The 16,585-nt window shown below is 40.3% G+C and overlaps 1 protein-coding gene across 2 annotated transcripts in view; it reads right to left on the reverse strand.

The window, feature by feature from the left end:
* The window catches only part of GTF2F2 (general transcription factor IIF subunit 2), a 136,592-nt gene that overhangs the window by 109,358 nt on the left and 10,649 nt on the right, over positions 1-16,585 (reverse strand). The window contains exon 5 of one of the 2 annotated variants that reach the window (XM_074961229.1): positions 3,962-4,000. The exons of the other annotated variant lie outside the window; for it this stretch is intronic. Coding sequence (XP_074817330.1) covers positions 3,962-4,000 — 39 coding nt within the window. The remainder of the gene's footprint in view (positions 1-3,961; positions 4,001-16,585) is intronic. 2 annotated transcript variants of the gene reach the window in all.

Below are 16,585 nucleotides of genomic sequence, written 5' to 3' on the forward strand. Positions count from 1 at the left end.
GGTGAAGAGAGATGCTATACACAAGCAGAATGATTCAAAGGTAGTTTGCAAATGTCATGTTAGATTCATGACTTTTCTGGAAGAGAAGAATATAAGAACATAAGAATGGCCATATTGAGACAGACCAACGGTCCATCTAGCCCAGGGGCGGCCAACCTCAGTCTGAGAAGGAGACAGAATTTATCAACGTACATTGCCAAAGAGCCACACTAATACGTCAGCAGCCCCGCATCAGCTCCCCCCACTCCAACCTGCAGTGACTCCTGCCCGCCAGCAGCCCCACCTATCAGTGCCTCCCGTTCCTTCCCCACGCCTCCCTCCCGCCACAATGAGCTGTTACACAGTGCGCAGGAGGCTCTAGCGGGGAGGGGGAGAGAGTGAGGGACCACCCCTGACCTAGCCAATATCCTGTCTTCCAACAGTGACTGGTGCCAGATGCTTCAGAGAGAATGAACAGAAAAGGGCAATTTATCAAGTGATCCACCCCGCGTCATCCAGTCCCAGCTTCTGGCAGTCAGAGGTTTAGGGACACCCAGAGCATCTTGGCTAATAACCATTGATGGACATATTTTTATCTAATTCTTTTTTGAACCCATTCATACTTTTGGCCTTCACAACATCTCCTGGCAACAAGTTCCACAGGATGACTGTGCTCTGTGTGAAGTAGTACTTTTTTGTTTGTTTTAAACCTGCTGACTACTGATATCACCAGCTGACCCCGATTCTTGTGTTATGTGAAGGGTAAAACACTTCCCTATTCACTTTCTCGACACCATTCATGATTTTACAGACCTTCGTCATCTCTTTTCCCATCTGAACGGTTCCAATCTTTTTAATCTCTCTTTATAGGAAGCTGTTCCATATCCCTAATAAATTTTGTTGCCGTTCTCTGTACCTTTTCCAATTTTAACATATCTTTTTTTGAGATGGGGTGATCATAACTGCAAGCCGCATTCAAGGTGTGGATACACTGTGGATTTATATTGTGGCATTCTGGTATTTTCTGTCTTATTACCTATCCCTTTCCTATTAGTTCCTAACACCTAGGTTTTTTTTGACTGCCTCTGCACACTGAGCAGAGGTTTTGAGAGAACTACCCACAACTCCAAGATCTCTTCCTTGAATGTTAACAGCTAATTTAGGCCCCATCGTTTTGTATGTATAGTTGTACTGTATGTTGTATGTAGAAGCGTTAACCAAATAAGATAAATGTGACTGCCAAGATTTTTTTCTGTAAACATCCATCAATTTGTTAGTATCCATCCCCTTTCTCTAGTTTTTTAGATTCTAAATTCTTCAGTTAGGGATCATCTTTTCATTATGTGTACACAAGTGCCTGTATAATGGGGCTCCAATGCCTGATTGAAGTCTGTAAGCACTACTGCAATACAGATAATAATGAGGCACAACAAAATCCCAAACTACTGCACTTATTTACTTCATTACATGGGGTGGGATCTGAGTTACTACAGAGAATTCTTTCCTAGGTATCTGGCTGGTGAATCTTTCCCATATGCTCAGGGTTTAGCTGACAGTCATATTTGGGGTCAGGAAGGAATTTTCCTCAAGGACAGATTGGAAGAGGCCCTGGAGGTTTTTCGCCTTCCTCTGTAGCATGGGGAACGGGTCACTTGCTGGAGGATTCTCTGCTCCTTGAAGTCTTTAAACCACGATTTGAGGACTTCAATAGCTCAGTCATAGGTGAGAGATTTTTCGCAGGAGTGGGCAGGTGAGATTCTGTGGCCTGCGTTGTGCAGGAGGTCAGACTAGATGATCATAATAGTCCCTTCTGACCTTAATATCTATGAATCTATGTAAGCATGTGGTCAATAGGGGTAGGTCACGTAGAGTGCCTACGGTGGGAGAGGTAATAATTTAATAATTCCCCGGAAGAGGAATGGAGTGTGACAGTTCTACTGCAGTCCAATTTTTAAAAAAAAGAAAAAAAATCTCCAATAATGTTAAAAGAATACAACATAAATGGTACCATTCTGAAAGATTTTAGCAATTACTAGCTGCTGTACATACACCAGCTGAAAGCAGCAAATCTCAGCTTCCAGGTAGTATAAAACATTCACCTCTAAGTTCATTACAGACTAGTTGTTTAAGTCACAACACAGTTAAAATACAGGAGTAAAACAGTAATCGGAATGAACAGATTTTAACAAATAATCATGCAACATTCCCAACTATAAATACACTATGGAATTGTACAAATGCATTCCCAACTCAAACATTTCTAAGCACTCATCATGATCCCTTTGACATGGTTAGTCCATTTTATCAGAAAGCATCTCAATCAGCTCAGTACTGGAAATCTATCCCCTCTCAGAAATAATTATTCCCAGAACCCAGAACTAAATGGTATGCTCTTTCAACAACCTTTAAAGCTAAGATGTGATTCAAATAAAAGTCAAAATATTGGAACATTAAAAGATTTATATAGAGGTGGATGAAAAATAATATTCTGGTGAGTCATTCTGAAACAGTTAATATTGGACATGTGTTTAAGGATTGTTTTGAGGGAAGAAAAGGAAGAAGCCAGTCTTTGCAAGCCATCTAAATCTAAAATCCCTTTCGTTACCATTTACTGAGTGTCATCATAGCCCTTACTGTACTTTATTTGTACATGTAAATGGTAACCCATGTTCTGAGAAGACTTACATTTCTCTCCAAATTTTATGCTAGCTGTGTCTAATATCCCCATTCCCCAAGTTCTTGCTTAGTATTGGCCCTTATTTGCTTCTGCATTTTAATGATATTTTTGTTCTCCATCAAACAAAAGCTCTTCATTTCAAAAAAGAGGAATTGGACCTCTTCATAAGTAACACTTAACCCTATCATGCTCTCGTGTGCTCATTTCGAAACCCCAGCAACGTAATAATATATAAACATGTTGCTGACCTTAGTAAAATCATTAGAACAGTTTGTTTCTAGGCAAGCCGTATCTGATTTTCTGTGACTAATCAGAGGTTGTCCAAATGTATGTGTGACTTCCTTTGTACCATACTACTCTACCTTTCAGTAAGAGCACAAAAGACTATTTCTATACTTATTACATTCTTTATTGTAGCAACTACAGCTCATCATTTGAAAATGTAGTTTTCCCACGATTAGAAAAGAAATCTTAATATACACAGATGGTTATTATACAAAATAATTCTTTAAAATGCTTGCTTTGACACACAATTTGAAAGAGACAATGGATCCCACCTTCTCAAAATGTGTATGTGCAGATTTTATTTTATTAGTGTTCATGTTGTACATTAACTGATAGATATTTCTTGTGCTAAACTTCCTATCCCAGTGGCTCTCTGAACTAAAGATCATTGATATGTGCTCCATCAATTTGAACTGATTTAAATATCACCGTCATCTTTAACCCTATTTGATAAGCCACTTTTGAAACAACCGCCTTACTACTGATCCAAGTATTATTTTTTCCTTTCTTGACAATTATATTCTGTGCACAACAGGTAAGTATGCAGACTCGAATGACCTTTTTTGATTTCTTACTCTGTAGGGTTAAACATAAATACCACATTTTGGGAATCAGACAGAATAAAAATACTTTCCCATCAAAAAGTCAGAACATAAACTAAAAATAATCAAACATGAGACCACAAAATAAAATAAATAAATAAAAACCCAAAAACAGAAATACTGAATCCAAACATTTAAAAAAAGATTCTAAGAAATATTAAGGATTTACTATTCTTACTTTCCTAGTAACTTTACATTTCTTATAAAATCTATGAATAATTTAAGTCTCTGATTATAGCAATCAATTTAAGTAATTTTTCAATTTTATGGTGTTTCTCTATCTAGTCACCCTGAACAAACCTTTAAGAAATTAGCACACTAAAACTAAAAGTAAAATAGAAAAACTGAAAACGAGGATTTCTTTATTAGATGCAAAGCATTTTTCAAGTGTACCAGGCAGTCGAGTTTCAACACTTACCAGCATTGCTGTTCTCAGATTTTTCTTCTGGCTGGCTTTCTGCAGAAAAAGAATAATAATGTTTCTTTGATCTTGGAATATTATAAAAATTATTCTAAAGTATGTCTAAGAAGTGACTTGCAAAAATCCAAGAATATACAAGTGGATAAAAGGGATGAGAAATAGCACAAACACAGGAGTCATTTCCTTAGAGTTTATTAATGTACTTTGAAAGAGGCAATTCCTCACAAAGAACAACAAAAGTCTCATTTGGAGTCCAAGCCTACAACAAACTCCATGCAGGAGCACCCCTAAGCTCCTGTTAATAGGGCTCCATCTGAGTGCAGGCAGCTGCCTCTGTGGAGTCAGTGACAAGACTGGATTTAAATAATGAATAGAAAAGCTTCTACTTCACTAAGCCATGCTGGTCAAAACTCATTTTATTTTGTAGGTTTAGAAATACAGGCTGATCTGAAGAGAGATCTGCACTCATGCAGTTTGCAAGGAGTAGAAATGGGAAGACGACTGGACACAGTTAAACCAGGTTAAGTCTCTATAGTCTCAAAAAGAAAAGGAGTACTTGTGGCACCTTAGAGACTAACCAATTTATCTGAGCATAAGCTTTCGTGAGCTACAGCTCACTTCATCGGATGCAGTGGGGGGGGGGGGAAACTATTTCCCCATGTTTATTTCCCACCCCCCACTGCTCCTCAGATGTTCCTGTTAACTGCTGGAAATGGCCCACCTTGATTATCACTACAAAAGGTTTTCTCTCCCCCCCTTCCCCCCCAACTTGCTGGTAATAGCTCATCTTAAGTGATCACTCTCCTTACAGTGTGTATGATAACACCCATTTTTTCATGTTCTGTGTGCATCTAAATCTCCTCACTGTATTTTCCACTGAATGCATCCGATGAAGTGAGCTGTAGCTCACGAAAGCTTATGCTCAAATAAATTGGTTAGTCTCTAAGGTGCCACTAGTACTCCTTTTCTTTTTGCAGACTATATAGTAAAACTTGAGCTGGGCTTAGCGATACCTTAACCAATCATTTTACTGAAATTTAACTAACCAATCCGAACATATTGTAACATGATTATTTAACCCATTATATCCCACCACCTTAATTACTTTACACCCAGCAAAATTAATTATACAGCAGACAGAAACAATCACAGAACCAGACAAAGATTATACAAACAATGGGGAAATGGGGACTACAGTGATAGAACAAACACAGAAATGAGGATTTCACATCTCAGCTATTGATAAGTGAGTTTTTGCCACACAGGATGCTATCAAACTAAGCTTCCTTTTACATCTTCTAGGCACTTCCATTTCTCTGGAGGCAATAGACATTATCAGGACAGGATTGTATTCCTAACAGCCCAATAGCACCTTATTTCAATGTGACTAGTTTGGAATGTGAGGATCTGACCATTCGCTTCCCAGCTTATGGCTGCCTCTGTTGCTTAGCCAAAGGCCTTAGCCTAAGAACAGGGACTCAGACTGTAACAGTAAGAGAAGGACATTACCCTGGCAGACAGTGATTTTGATTCTCTCTTTTATACCTCTATAACTAGCTAAGTGATAAGAATACACCTAAATTCTTAGAGTATAGGCCTTTACAGACAGGCCTGAATATCTATATCCTAACATATGGTATTACCCAAACATTAAAGTAAACACTATCCCAATTTGGTTGTACAGGTAATTTATTTCCAAAAAATTCTGTAAGCACAACAATGTATGAGCCTTATTGAAGTCTCAGTGGACAAACTAAGAGATAATCTATCCCTAACTAGGTTACAAAATAAGGGGAAAGATATTATTAAGGTTGTAAGAGTCATGATTTTTGGTTCACATGTTGCAGAAAAACTTTTAAGTTGTGGTTTTAGTGCAGTGAAACATCAGCATGGAGACACTCACAAGACAACACTCCCATGAGGGTTAAGTCTCAGGCTTCCTCTTCACACCCATTCCCTCTTTTGGGATGTATAAGTAGGGGCATAGCCAGCAGATCGAGGGATGTGATCGTTCCCCTCTATTCGACACTGGTGAGGCCTCATCTGGAGTACTGTGTCCAGTTTTGGGCCCCACACTACAAGAAGGATGTGGATAAATTGGAGAGAGTCCAGCGAAGGGCAACAAAAATGATTAGGGGTCTAGAGCACATGACTTATGAGGAGAGGCTGAGGGAGCTGGGATTGTTTAGTCTCCAGAAGAGAAGAATGAGGGGGGATTTGATAGCTGCTTTCAACTACCTGAAAGGGGGTTCCAAAGAGGATGGCTCTAGACTGTTCTCAATGGTAGCAGATGACAGAACGAGGAGTAATGGTCTCAAGTTGCAATGGGGGAGGTTTAGATTGGATATTAGGAAAAACTTTTTCACTAAGAGGGTGGTGAAACACTGGAATGCGTTACCTAGGGAGGTGGTAGAATCTCCTTCCTTAGAGGTTTTTAAGGTCAGGCTTGACAAAGCCCTGGCTGGGATGATTTAACTGGGAATTGGTCCTGCTTCGAGCAGGGGGTTGGACTAGATGACCTTCTGGGGTCCCTTCCAACCCTGATATTCTATGATTCTATGATTCACCTGTTTCCTGACAAGGAATGGAGTACTTGTGGCACCTTAGAGACTAATCAATTTATTTGAGCATGAGCTTTCGTGAGCTACAGCTCACTTCATCGGATGCAAGGAATAAAGACACTCCCCCTCTCCCCCAGGGAACCCCAGAAGGAGCACCAGCTCTGGTGCGCACTAACACATACACGCTCCAGCACCTTCTTCCAAGCCATACAGCCTCCCTTCCAAGGCCGTAAAGCAGAACAGAACACTGTGTCCCCCACCTGGCGCTGGAATGCAAACATGATGGAGGGCAAACAGGCCAAATCTGAGTGAGTGGCTTTGTGACCTGGTGCAATGGGCCACAATGCCAGTCAAATTTACAACAACTATAAAAAGTTGCACTTTCTTCAACAAAATTATGGCCTGCAATTTTCTTAAAGCACTGATCATTAGAGAAAGAAAAGGAGTACTTGTGGCACCTTAGAGACTAACCAATTTATTTGAGCATAAGCATCCGATGAAGTGAGCTGTAGCTCACGAAAGCTTATGCTCAAATAAATTGGTTAGTCTCTAAGGTGCCACAAGTACTCCTTTTCTTTTTGCGAATACAGACTAACACGGCTGCTACTCTGAAACCTGTCATTAGAGAAAGCTATTTCACAATTCCAGAGTCTTTATATTACTAAAGTCTTCAAGTAAGCTCTACCACAGGTCATTTCTCAGCATTTGAGCATTGTAAGGTTTGTTATTCAGCTAAGACTACTGCATAAAAAGGCAACACACTTAGGTAGTTCACATCGTTCTGAGAGGTTTTAGATCAGGGGTGGGCAAACTACGGCCCGTGGGACCCTCCTGCCAGGCCCCTGAGTTCCTGGCCCGGGAGGCTAGCCCCCAACCCCTCCCCTGCTGCTCCCCCTCCCCCGCAGCCTCAGCTCACTGCGCTGCTGACGCAATGCTCCGGGCGGCAGCGCAGCTGCAGAACCGTGGTCTGACCCGGTGCTCTGTGCTGCGCCGTGGCGTGGCTGACTCCAGCCAGACGGCATGGCTGCCTGTCCTGGTGCTCTGGGCGGCGCCGCTGTAGCGCTGCCAGCCACTGGTGCTTCAGGGAGTGCGGTAAGGGGCCAGGGAGTGGGGGGGGTTGGATAGAGGGCAGGGGAGTTCGGGGCAGTGGTCGGGGGTGGGGGTGTGGATAGGGGGCCGGGCTGTCAGAGGGTAGGGAACAGGGGGGTTGAATGGGGGCAGGGGTCCGGGGGAGGAGGGGGCAGTCAGGAAAGAGAGGAGGGGTTGGATGGGGCGACTGGGGGCAGTCAGGGGCAGGGGTTCCAGGGGCGGTCTGGGGACAGGGAGCTGGGGGAGGGGGGGCGGGATGGGGCAGGAGTCCTGGGGGGTGCCGTCAGCAGGCGAGAAGCCGGGGGGGAGGGAGTGTCAGATAGGGGGCGGGGGCCGGGCCACGCCTGGTTGTTTGGGGAAGCACAGCCTCCCTTAACCAGCCCTCCGTACAATTTCGGAAACCCGATGTGGCCCTCAGGCCAAAAAGTTTGCCCACCCCTGTTTTAGATTCTAGATTAAGCAATCAAGTTCTACAAACGGGATGAGTGGGTTTGCTTTTACTTAGCCACAGAATATGCCCTTAACAGCAGATATAAAACTAGAATTCCAGTCTTAGAAAAAGTACCTCTTTCAGTACTAACTTCAGACAGACCTTGGAGGAAGTAGCTCTTCTGCCTAGTTACTAAGTATATTTTAATCACTGCAGATTTGTTCAGTCTCATTGATGTAGGAGTAAAAAATGCCAAATCCTATTGCCCAACGTTCTGGGAACCTCTCATACACCAAAGTAGCTATTTAATCTTTAAAGTAACTACAGTAAAGAAGTTGCCAACTCCATTCCCCACACAGTGAATCAACCTTCACCACCTAACATTTATTTTGCACTTTATATCCTCAAAATGTCTTATTTGGACTTATACAAGAATTGAAAAGGTTGCCTATCCAAGGCTCAGGACATTCTAGTTAAAAAAACTAAAATGCAATGAAACAATAGCTTACCCCTGACAGTCAGCCACACTCGATCAGCTAATAAACATCTGTTAATCTTCACCACACCCATCGGGAAGGGTGAGCATACACCATCCCCATTTTACAGATGGAGAAGCTGAGGCAGAGAGATTTGGTGACTTGCCCAAAGTGAGCGAAGGCCTGGTGTCATCCAAAATGCAGTCTGTAAAGAAGTCAGTTGGAGTAGTATTTTTGGTTTTCTGATAATAGAATGCAACTTCTTTATGATCTTTGCAAATATTTTGTAATCTGCATTTACGAGATAGATCTAAAAGGCTACTGTTGCTTCTACTTCTTTTAATCATTTGGCTGTCAGTGGGTTTCCTCCTCCTGCTGCTACAGCTCCACAGACAGTCGGTAAAAAACTCAAGTACATAAAGTAACAAAAAGGTATTAAATGAGACCTCAGAGGTATCTTGGACAACAGAATGTGTGGCTAAGTGCTAGAATCACAAGAGTACAGACAGCTGGAAAGGGTGGCAGGAGCAGGAAGGATATAATTTTATGGGGCTCTATCTTTCTCTTTTTTACAACTTTTTGTTTTATTTTTCAGAAATTTCATATTTCATTTTATCCTGGGTGGAAGACGTGGGGAGCGTCCTGCCCTCCGAGGGGGTTAGACAGGTATCAAGAAAAACAGCAGCTTTCAATAATTCGGCAGAAGTTATTTTGTTTAGCAACAACAATTGAACTGAAAAATCACAGACCATCATTTAGCTTAACTGTGGTTTGAAATAATAACACAAGATGCTAAAAATCTTGAAAACTGAGGAATTTATAGAAAACAAAAAAAAAGTAATTACAGTGATGTTAGCAGCATTGCTTTAATGAAGGAGGGGAGAAACATTTTTCTAGGACTGTAATCACTTTCTATAAGTAAATCTTTTCTCCAAAATTCTTAAAATGGTTGGTACGTCTGAGGTTTCAAAGATGTCAACTGGTCACAACAAACCCAAAGTACAAACTGTGAATATTAATTCTGGTTGGTACAAAATTGCATGTGAAGAATCTAATACTGCAGTAGCAGCTCTGCATGCCAGCTCAGAAAGGGCTTTCCACGTGGGAATTAGCATGCAAAAAGAGACAAAGTCAGTTGTGGAAAAAGAAAATTAAGTCGTTGTGAGGGTGGAGAGACATAGAGTGCGACATATTAAGAGACACGGCCAGATGAAGAGGGAGGGACAGAATTACCTGGAGCTTTGAATGCAATCACAAAAAGCTTGAATTTGCTGCACTGGAAAGTCTCTAAGAGAGGAGTATCAGTCAGAAAAAACTGGCATGGATGATATTAGCAGCTGCATTTTTGTTAAGGACTGGAGATCATGATAGTACACATAATCAATCCATCGAACACTGAATGGCTCTTGGAGATAAATAGATAATATAGTTATTTTCTGTGCTGTTTATGTTGGAATTCTCTGTACTATGACTGTTCAACAGAAACAATTTCTTACATAAGATTAGAAGGTAGAAATTACTGATAGGTGTTCAGAAACCACACTAAGCCATATAAGAACCTAGACAACCAAATTCTTAAAACTAAAGCTATTTCCTAGATTTTTCCACCCACTTTTAAAAAGAAACATTAACACCACATTTTATAACTCAATGTGGCAGCTTGATCTACAAATATTTCAGACATATAGTAAGTTTAGAGTAAAAAAAAAAAAAAAAAAGTAGCATTTAACTTGCATCTAGGAACAAGTCGTTAGAAAGAGAAAGTCCAGGATCTATGGAGCCAAACCTCAAAATTCCATGTAAATGGGACCAACTCCACCCAATTTACTGGAATTATCCACCTTGTACTAGGTTTGAATTGGCCCATAGTGTAAAATCTACACATATCCCATATGTTGGGCCTGATCCCGCTGTTCTGAATCACACAAGTAGCACATTTTTCCAAGCAGTTCTACCCAAGATCTAACATAGTAAGAAAAGCATTTTTCATCATCCATAAATCAAATATTTGAAAGTAATGTTAAAATTTAGAGTCAGCATTTCTGAGCTACCTGCTGTCACAAAATGATGTAAGGGGCTACTAAAATAGGATGGGAACTGATTTATACTCACATTCAGAAAAGAAAGTGTACTGCTAAATATTTAACACAATCACCTTCCAATTTTTGATCCAGGATTGAAACTGCTTTCTAGCCCCATGGTGGCTGTCAGTAGAAAGCTCAGAAATGACAATCTTAATCAAACATGTCCAGTCTAAAAGAGAAAACTTACCCATATATTAAAAAAAACAAAAACACACTAATTTTGCTCAGTGTAGCATATTGGAATGCAAACACCTCCAAAAACACCCCCCACACCTTTCCCCCCCACACCCCCCAAAAAAAATTACATCTATGATAACTGATGACAAAGATAAGACAAAATGATTGGAAACACAAATAGCATTGTTGCATAGCAACTAGTGATGTACATATGGTGATGTTTATGGAACAGGATGTAGTTCATATTTATTGCAAAAATAAGACCAAAAATCAGCCTAGACAGCAAGCAGCAAGAGAAACAATTGTGTTTTGGGTTCCCTGTGCAACAATCATAGAAACCACACCTTCCAGTTACACAGGTTTCGTAAACTGATCTTCAGGAACATTACCCAGGCATTAGTGTTTTACCGAGCAGTAGGATACATACACTAGTATCCTTACCAAAAAAGGCTGCATAAGCCAAACCAGCCAAATAACATTTTTGAGAGGTATCAACCTACACTAAATAGATATTTCAATTGTTATTCTGTAGTTGGACAATACAGCAAATTAGGTTGGTATTTTGTACCTGGTGTTTTGGAATGCAGTACAATGCTTCATATTGTTCAACACAATAGACAATGTGTGCAAAACTAAACTGATTGGGACAGGGAAGGTCACAGAAATGCATCAACACACAAAGCCTAATATGCTTTTAGGAAGCATACAGGTAGGATGGGCTAGATTTTTAAAGGTATTTCAGTGCCTCAAGATGCAGACAGGCACCTAATGGGATTTTCACAAGGATTTAGACACCTAACTTCCATTACATACAACTTATATGGATACATACGTATGATCAGTAAGCAGACTTACATATGGACACATTGTCTGAATCAAGAACCAAAGTGGGTTCACTTTTTTTCACCTTCCAGATTTTAACAGATTTTAAGTAACCATCTTTATCATGACAAGAGCAAGAACTGGAAATCTCTCGCAGTAGTCCGGGAGTTATGCAACATGATACTATGTGGAGGATCATCTATTATTCCTCAAGCTTGATCCCTTACCCCTGTTCAGAGAGGTCCACAGAGAAAGAACAAGGTGAAGTAGTGGCTGAAGTGCCTTAAATCCGTGTAGCAACCTCTCTCTGGCTACTGTTAAAAGTAGCAATGGCAGAATTCAGAGGCAGCTATATTCCATCCCTCCTTTCTCAGCCAGATGGTCACTTTCCTGAGGTCCACAGGAAGAGGAGGGAGAAATAAGGAAATATCTTTGGGCTATGAACATACTCTAAAAGAAAGAGGAAGTACTGTAGATTTAATCAATTGGGTTTTTATAAGTCTTTTTGTTTCATTTTGTTTTAAAACTAGTACTGTGTTTAGGAAAGGTGTTGACTTGAAAGCACTGGAAAATGAAGTACTCCATTTATCTACAGAACAAATGCATTTCACCCACATTGTTTTACTAATGTCTCAACCCAGACTCAGAAGGAGCATTCAAATGGAAGAATGATCTCCATGCTAATTTTGTTTTTGGGTCACCTCCTCAGATTGGCACTTCTACCAGCATTCTTGTTAACTGTAGTGCAGTTTGTGACAGACACTTTAAAAACAAAAAGAAAAGGAGTACTTATGGCACCCTAGAGACTAACAAATTTATTTGAGCATAAGCTTTCGTGAGCTACAGCTCACTTCATCGGATGCATATTTTCCAAAAAAAAAAGGGGGGGGGGTAAGCTTCACCATTATGGCTGCCACCCTTACCACCTCCTTGGACATTGGGATCCATCATGACACCAATGGGCATTTGTCATCCTAATCCTGAGAGATGTCCCGACCAAACCAGGCCAAGAGAGGGACTCAGATGACGTTTCTACTTCCACTGACTCCAGATGTATCCCAACCACCACCTGGGATGTGAGAAGTTCAGTGTGTCCCCTACCCCTTCCCAACTTTTCCTTTCCCACCTTACTACTTCTCTTTCCTATCCCTCTCCATTTTCCTTCTGGCTAATAAAAGTCTCACTTACCCAGCCAAAACTGTGTATTTTGCAACACTGCTTTAAGCCTGTGACCAAAGCTGCAATTAAAAGCAATGTCCTAACTGCCCAATGTTTATACAAGTTTGCCAGGTCTCCAAGTGGCTGATAAAACCATATGCTTGTGCCTGTTTTTCTTCCCAGCAGTGAGACTGGAAATAAAAGTCATTCAATGACTTAATTCTTCTCTTCACTCATCACCCTGAACACTTGTTCCACTAGACTGTTTGTTCCTGATAAACACTGCAAATTCTACTCAGTAGAGCCATATGCCTTCAACAAACACTATGCAGTTATTAAAAAACCACCAAGTTGAGAGAGTAGTACTGTGTCAAAGTGTGAAAACAACTCCAAGTAGCACTCTCTAGATTTCTATGATGGACAAATTATAGAAGCAGACTATCAATGCTGGTTTAGCCCTACAGTGAATCCCTAATATCCTCAGATAGCTTTGCTGAGGTTTAACTATACACAATCTAATCCACCAAACAGGTACAGAGTACAGCATATTCTCTGTATAGATTTCCATAGGCTACCAGCATTATACACAATTTTATAAATACTGTAGCTCTATCCATATAAAAACCTAAAGCCCAGGGACTAGTGTCTACACTAGAAACGCTACAGCAGCAGCTGTGCCACAACAGTGTAGACATGTACTACAGCAACGGAAAGCGTTCTTCCATCACTGTAGTAAAATCCACCTCTCCGAGATGCCTTAATTCGGTTGGCGGAAGAATTTTTCTGTCACCCCAGCAGCGTCTACACTGGGGCTTACGTTGGCTTAATTACATCACGCAGGGTGTGACATTTTTCATAATCCTGAGCTATGAAGTTAAGTCAACCTAACTTGGTAGCATAGACCAGCCCTGAAACAAACTGCATATTCTTTCTTAGGCTTTGTTGGATCATATTAAAGAAGTTCTGTATTAAAATCACAAATGAGTTTGATTCCCCATAGTTTAAATTCCAGGGTATTACTAATTAAGAGGTCTCTTGGGTTTTGGTACTGTTTCTCTCCCTCTATGTGTGAAACTTGCAAGCTGCTAATTGCGTTAGTACATTCTAAGACAGAGTCTGTTCTCAAAGCAATTCACAGAGACTCAAAGCAATACTCTAACAACAGAAACAGCACCCAGAGACTCCCCGCCCTTTTGTTGTATTAACAATTGTGATTAAAATAGAGATAGAGGATGTATGTGGATGGATGCTTGGTGTGGATAATAACTGAATGATCAGGGAGGTGCCAGCCTAAGAATCCAGTGTCCATCGGCTGAAGAAGGCGTCAAGTGGAAATAACCAGAGGACCCCCGGAGGGCAGACTGGAATCCACCCAACAGCCTCAAGAATGGGAGAACCAAAGAACAAGATAACTTCTTGGATCCGTCAGGAATGTGCTATCTGCTGATTGATTCAGCAACAGCATGATGAAGCAATTCCCATAGACTGGCATAGGAAGAAATTCCTATAAAAATAGACTCTTAAAAAGTGAGAACTTTGGGGTCTGATTCTGCAAACCAACTTCCAGGAGCATCAGATGAGCATCTGACAAGGCCCTGCTCCCTCCTCATGTCCAGGCCACCTGGCCAGTGGCTTGGCATGAGCAACTCTAAGGCTGGTAACTATGATGACAACCTTGCAGAACCTGTGTGTGTGTGTGTGTGTGAATGTGTGAATAAATATGAGATTGAATGGAATGTTATAGCTATAACTAACTGCTTACTATGATAACAACCTTGCAGAACCTGTGTGTGTGAGTATGAATGAATGAGTGAATAAAGATGAGATTGAATGGAATGTTACAGCTGTAACTAACTGCTTACTATGATTCTTTCTGTATTCACAATAAATGTGGTATTTTGCCTTTTTCCCTTTAATAAGATCCTGCTGGTTTTTAATTTATTGGTACAACAGCTTTCTCCAATGGTTTATGAGTGCAAGTCCAAATCAGTTAATTATCTAGATATACTTGATTCCCCAAAGTCTGAGCCATTACTGCCGATTACTCATTGCGTACTTTTAGGGCTGTAGGAAAGCCAAGGGCAAAATTTTATAATGGTACCGAGTGCAGAAGCAAATTTTTGGTGAGCCAGCCTAAAAACAATGGGAAAATAAGTATATTTTAAGAGGAGACACATTAATTAGTTTTTCAAGGAAAGGAATAACAGAAGCCAAAGAAAGCTTGAATTCTAGTTAACTGTAAGAAATAGTCTTTCCAAATCTTTGTATGGCAAACTGGCTACATTTTACAATTCACATTAATGAATAAAACAAGTATTTATATCAATGGATCTCAAAAGTGGCGAAGTTATACTTAAATGTTAGTTCAGCTCACTCAATATATAAGGTCTGAATACTCCAACTCTGTCCAGCCAGCTTTAAAATTTCTTTACTCAATTATTTGATATGAACAGATTAGCATCCCCCAAATTATTTGTCAGTATAAGAACAAAAGATGACCTTATAACTGTGTATAATCTCTAGCATGCACTCCTGAAGATTAAACAAATTAAGAGAACAAATCTTAAGCACCTCATTTCTTCTCCAATTGAAGAAATGGGCACAGAGGATTGATGTACTAGCTTATTTTTCCTTTAAAAAATAAAAACAAGACACTTCTGATGAAGTGGATATAAAGATGGTGCAGTTACAAAATTAATGGAAATTACCTAAAGATGCCAGAGGACGTATGTCTACATTACTCAATGTGAAAGAACTGGCGATCTCTTGTCAAGAGAGACCCAGAACAGGAGTACCATGGAAGGGCTGTTTTAAATCTAGATTGAGGTCAGCTAGCACAACTGTTTCTGGAAGCTGGCATAACGCTCATTCATAGTTTGTATACCTGGCACCAACTAGTGCTATCAGTCCCCAGTTTTCATAAGCATCGTATTTTCCCAAAGTTATTTGATTTTTAAACTTAATAAAATAAAATTAAAGTACAACAAAAAAAAGCATGGTAGGAATGCAGGCCCACATTAGATTTGGATGAACCCTGGTTTTAAATTGAGCTGGGATTAATAGCGGGAATTGAGCAATAGACTCACGGCATGCAAACAAAGAAGTCATGAGAAAGAAGAGCTGTTGTGTTAAACTTGTAATGATCCTTCAAAACAGCTAAAGTAACAGAAATAAATATGGTTAACTGGGTACCAGGTCCAGTAAATAATTGAATGTATAAGAAACTCCTTCATCTGGCCTTAGCTAGGGTCTAATAATTGGCAACGACACCACTTGTTTGTTAAAGGGTATAAAAAAGTAAACTCATAAAAGGGTTAATACTTGCCTGCCCAAGTCAGAGCTGACCAATATGGATTTAAGCACCCCTGCGTTTTCCCCATTTGTAAGTATCTTAATCAAATACTTATAAGTGTTTTGTTACTGTTTGGCGGTAGTAAATTGCTTATTATTTAGGCGTGTTTAGAGCAACTGTGTAAATACCATACAGCCTTTGGGTTTAATAAAGGAATTTATGGTTAAATTGGTGCAATGGTAATAGCCTACATAAATAACAGTAATTCCAACAAGCACATTTTTGGCTTCAGTGTATATCATCACACAACTTATAATAAGCATGTAACAAAAAATCCACACATGAGAATTCAATGGTCTGGGATTAGTGAGAGGCACAATTCAGGGTTGTTTATGAATGCTCACATAATTCACCCATCTGTTGCCTCTTAAACTAAGTTTGTATAAGCTCACTGGGGCAGAGGATATCTTCCTATAAATCTACACAGTGCCTCTGACAACTGGGTTCTCACCTGCAGGCTCTAACATAATGC

Source organism: Natator depressus, chromosome 1 (assembly GCF_965152275.1).
Source record: "Natator depressus isolate rNatDep1 chromosome 1, rNatDep2.hap1, whole genome shotgun sequence".
Taxonomy (NCBI): domain Eukaryota; kingdom Metazoa; phylum Chordata; order Testudines; family Cheloniidae; genus Natator; species Natator depressus.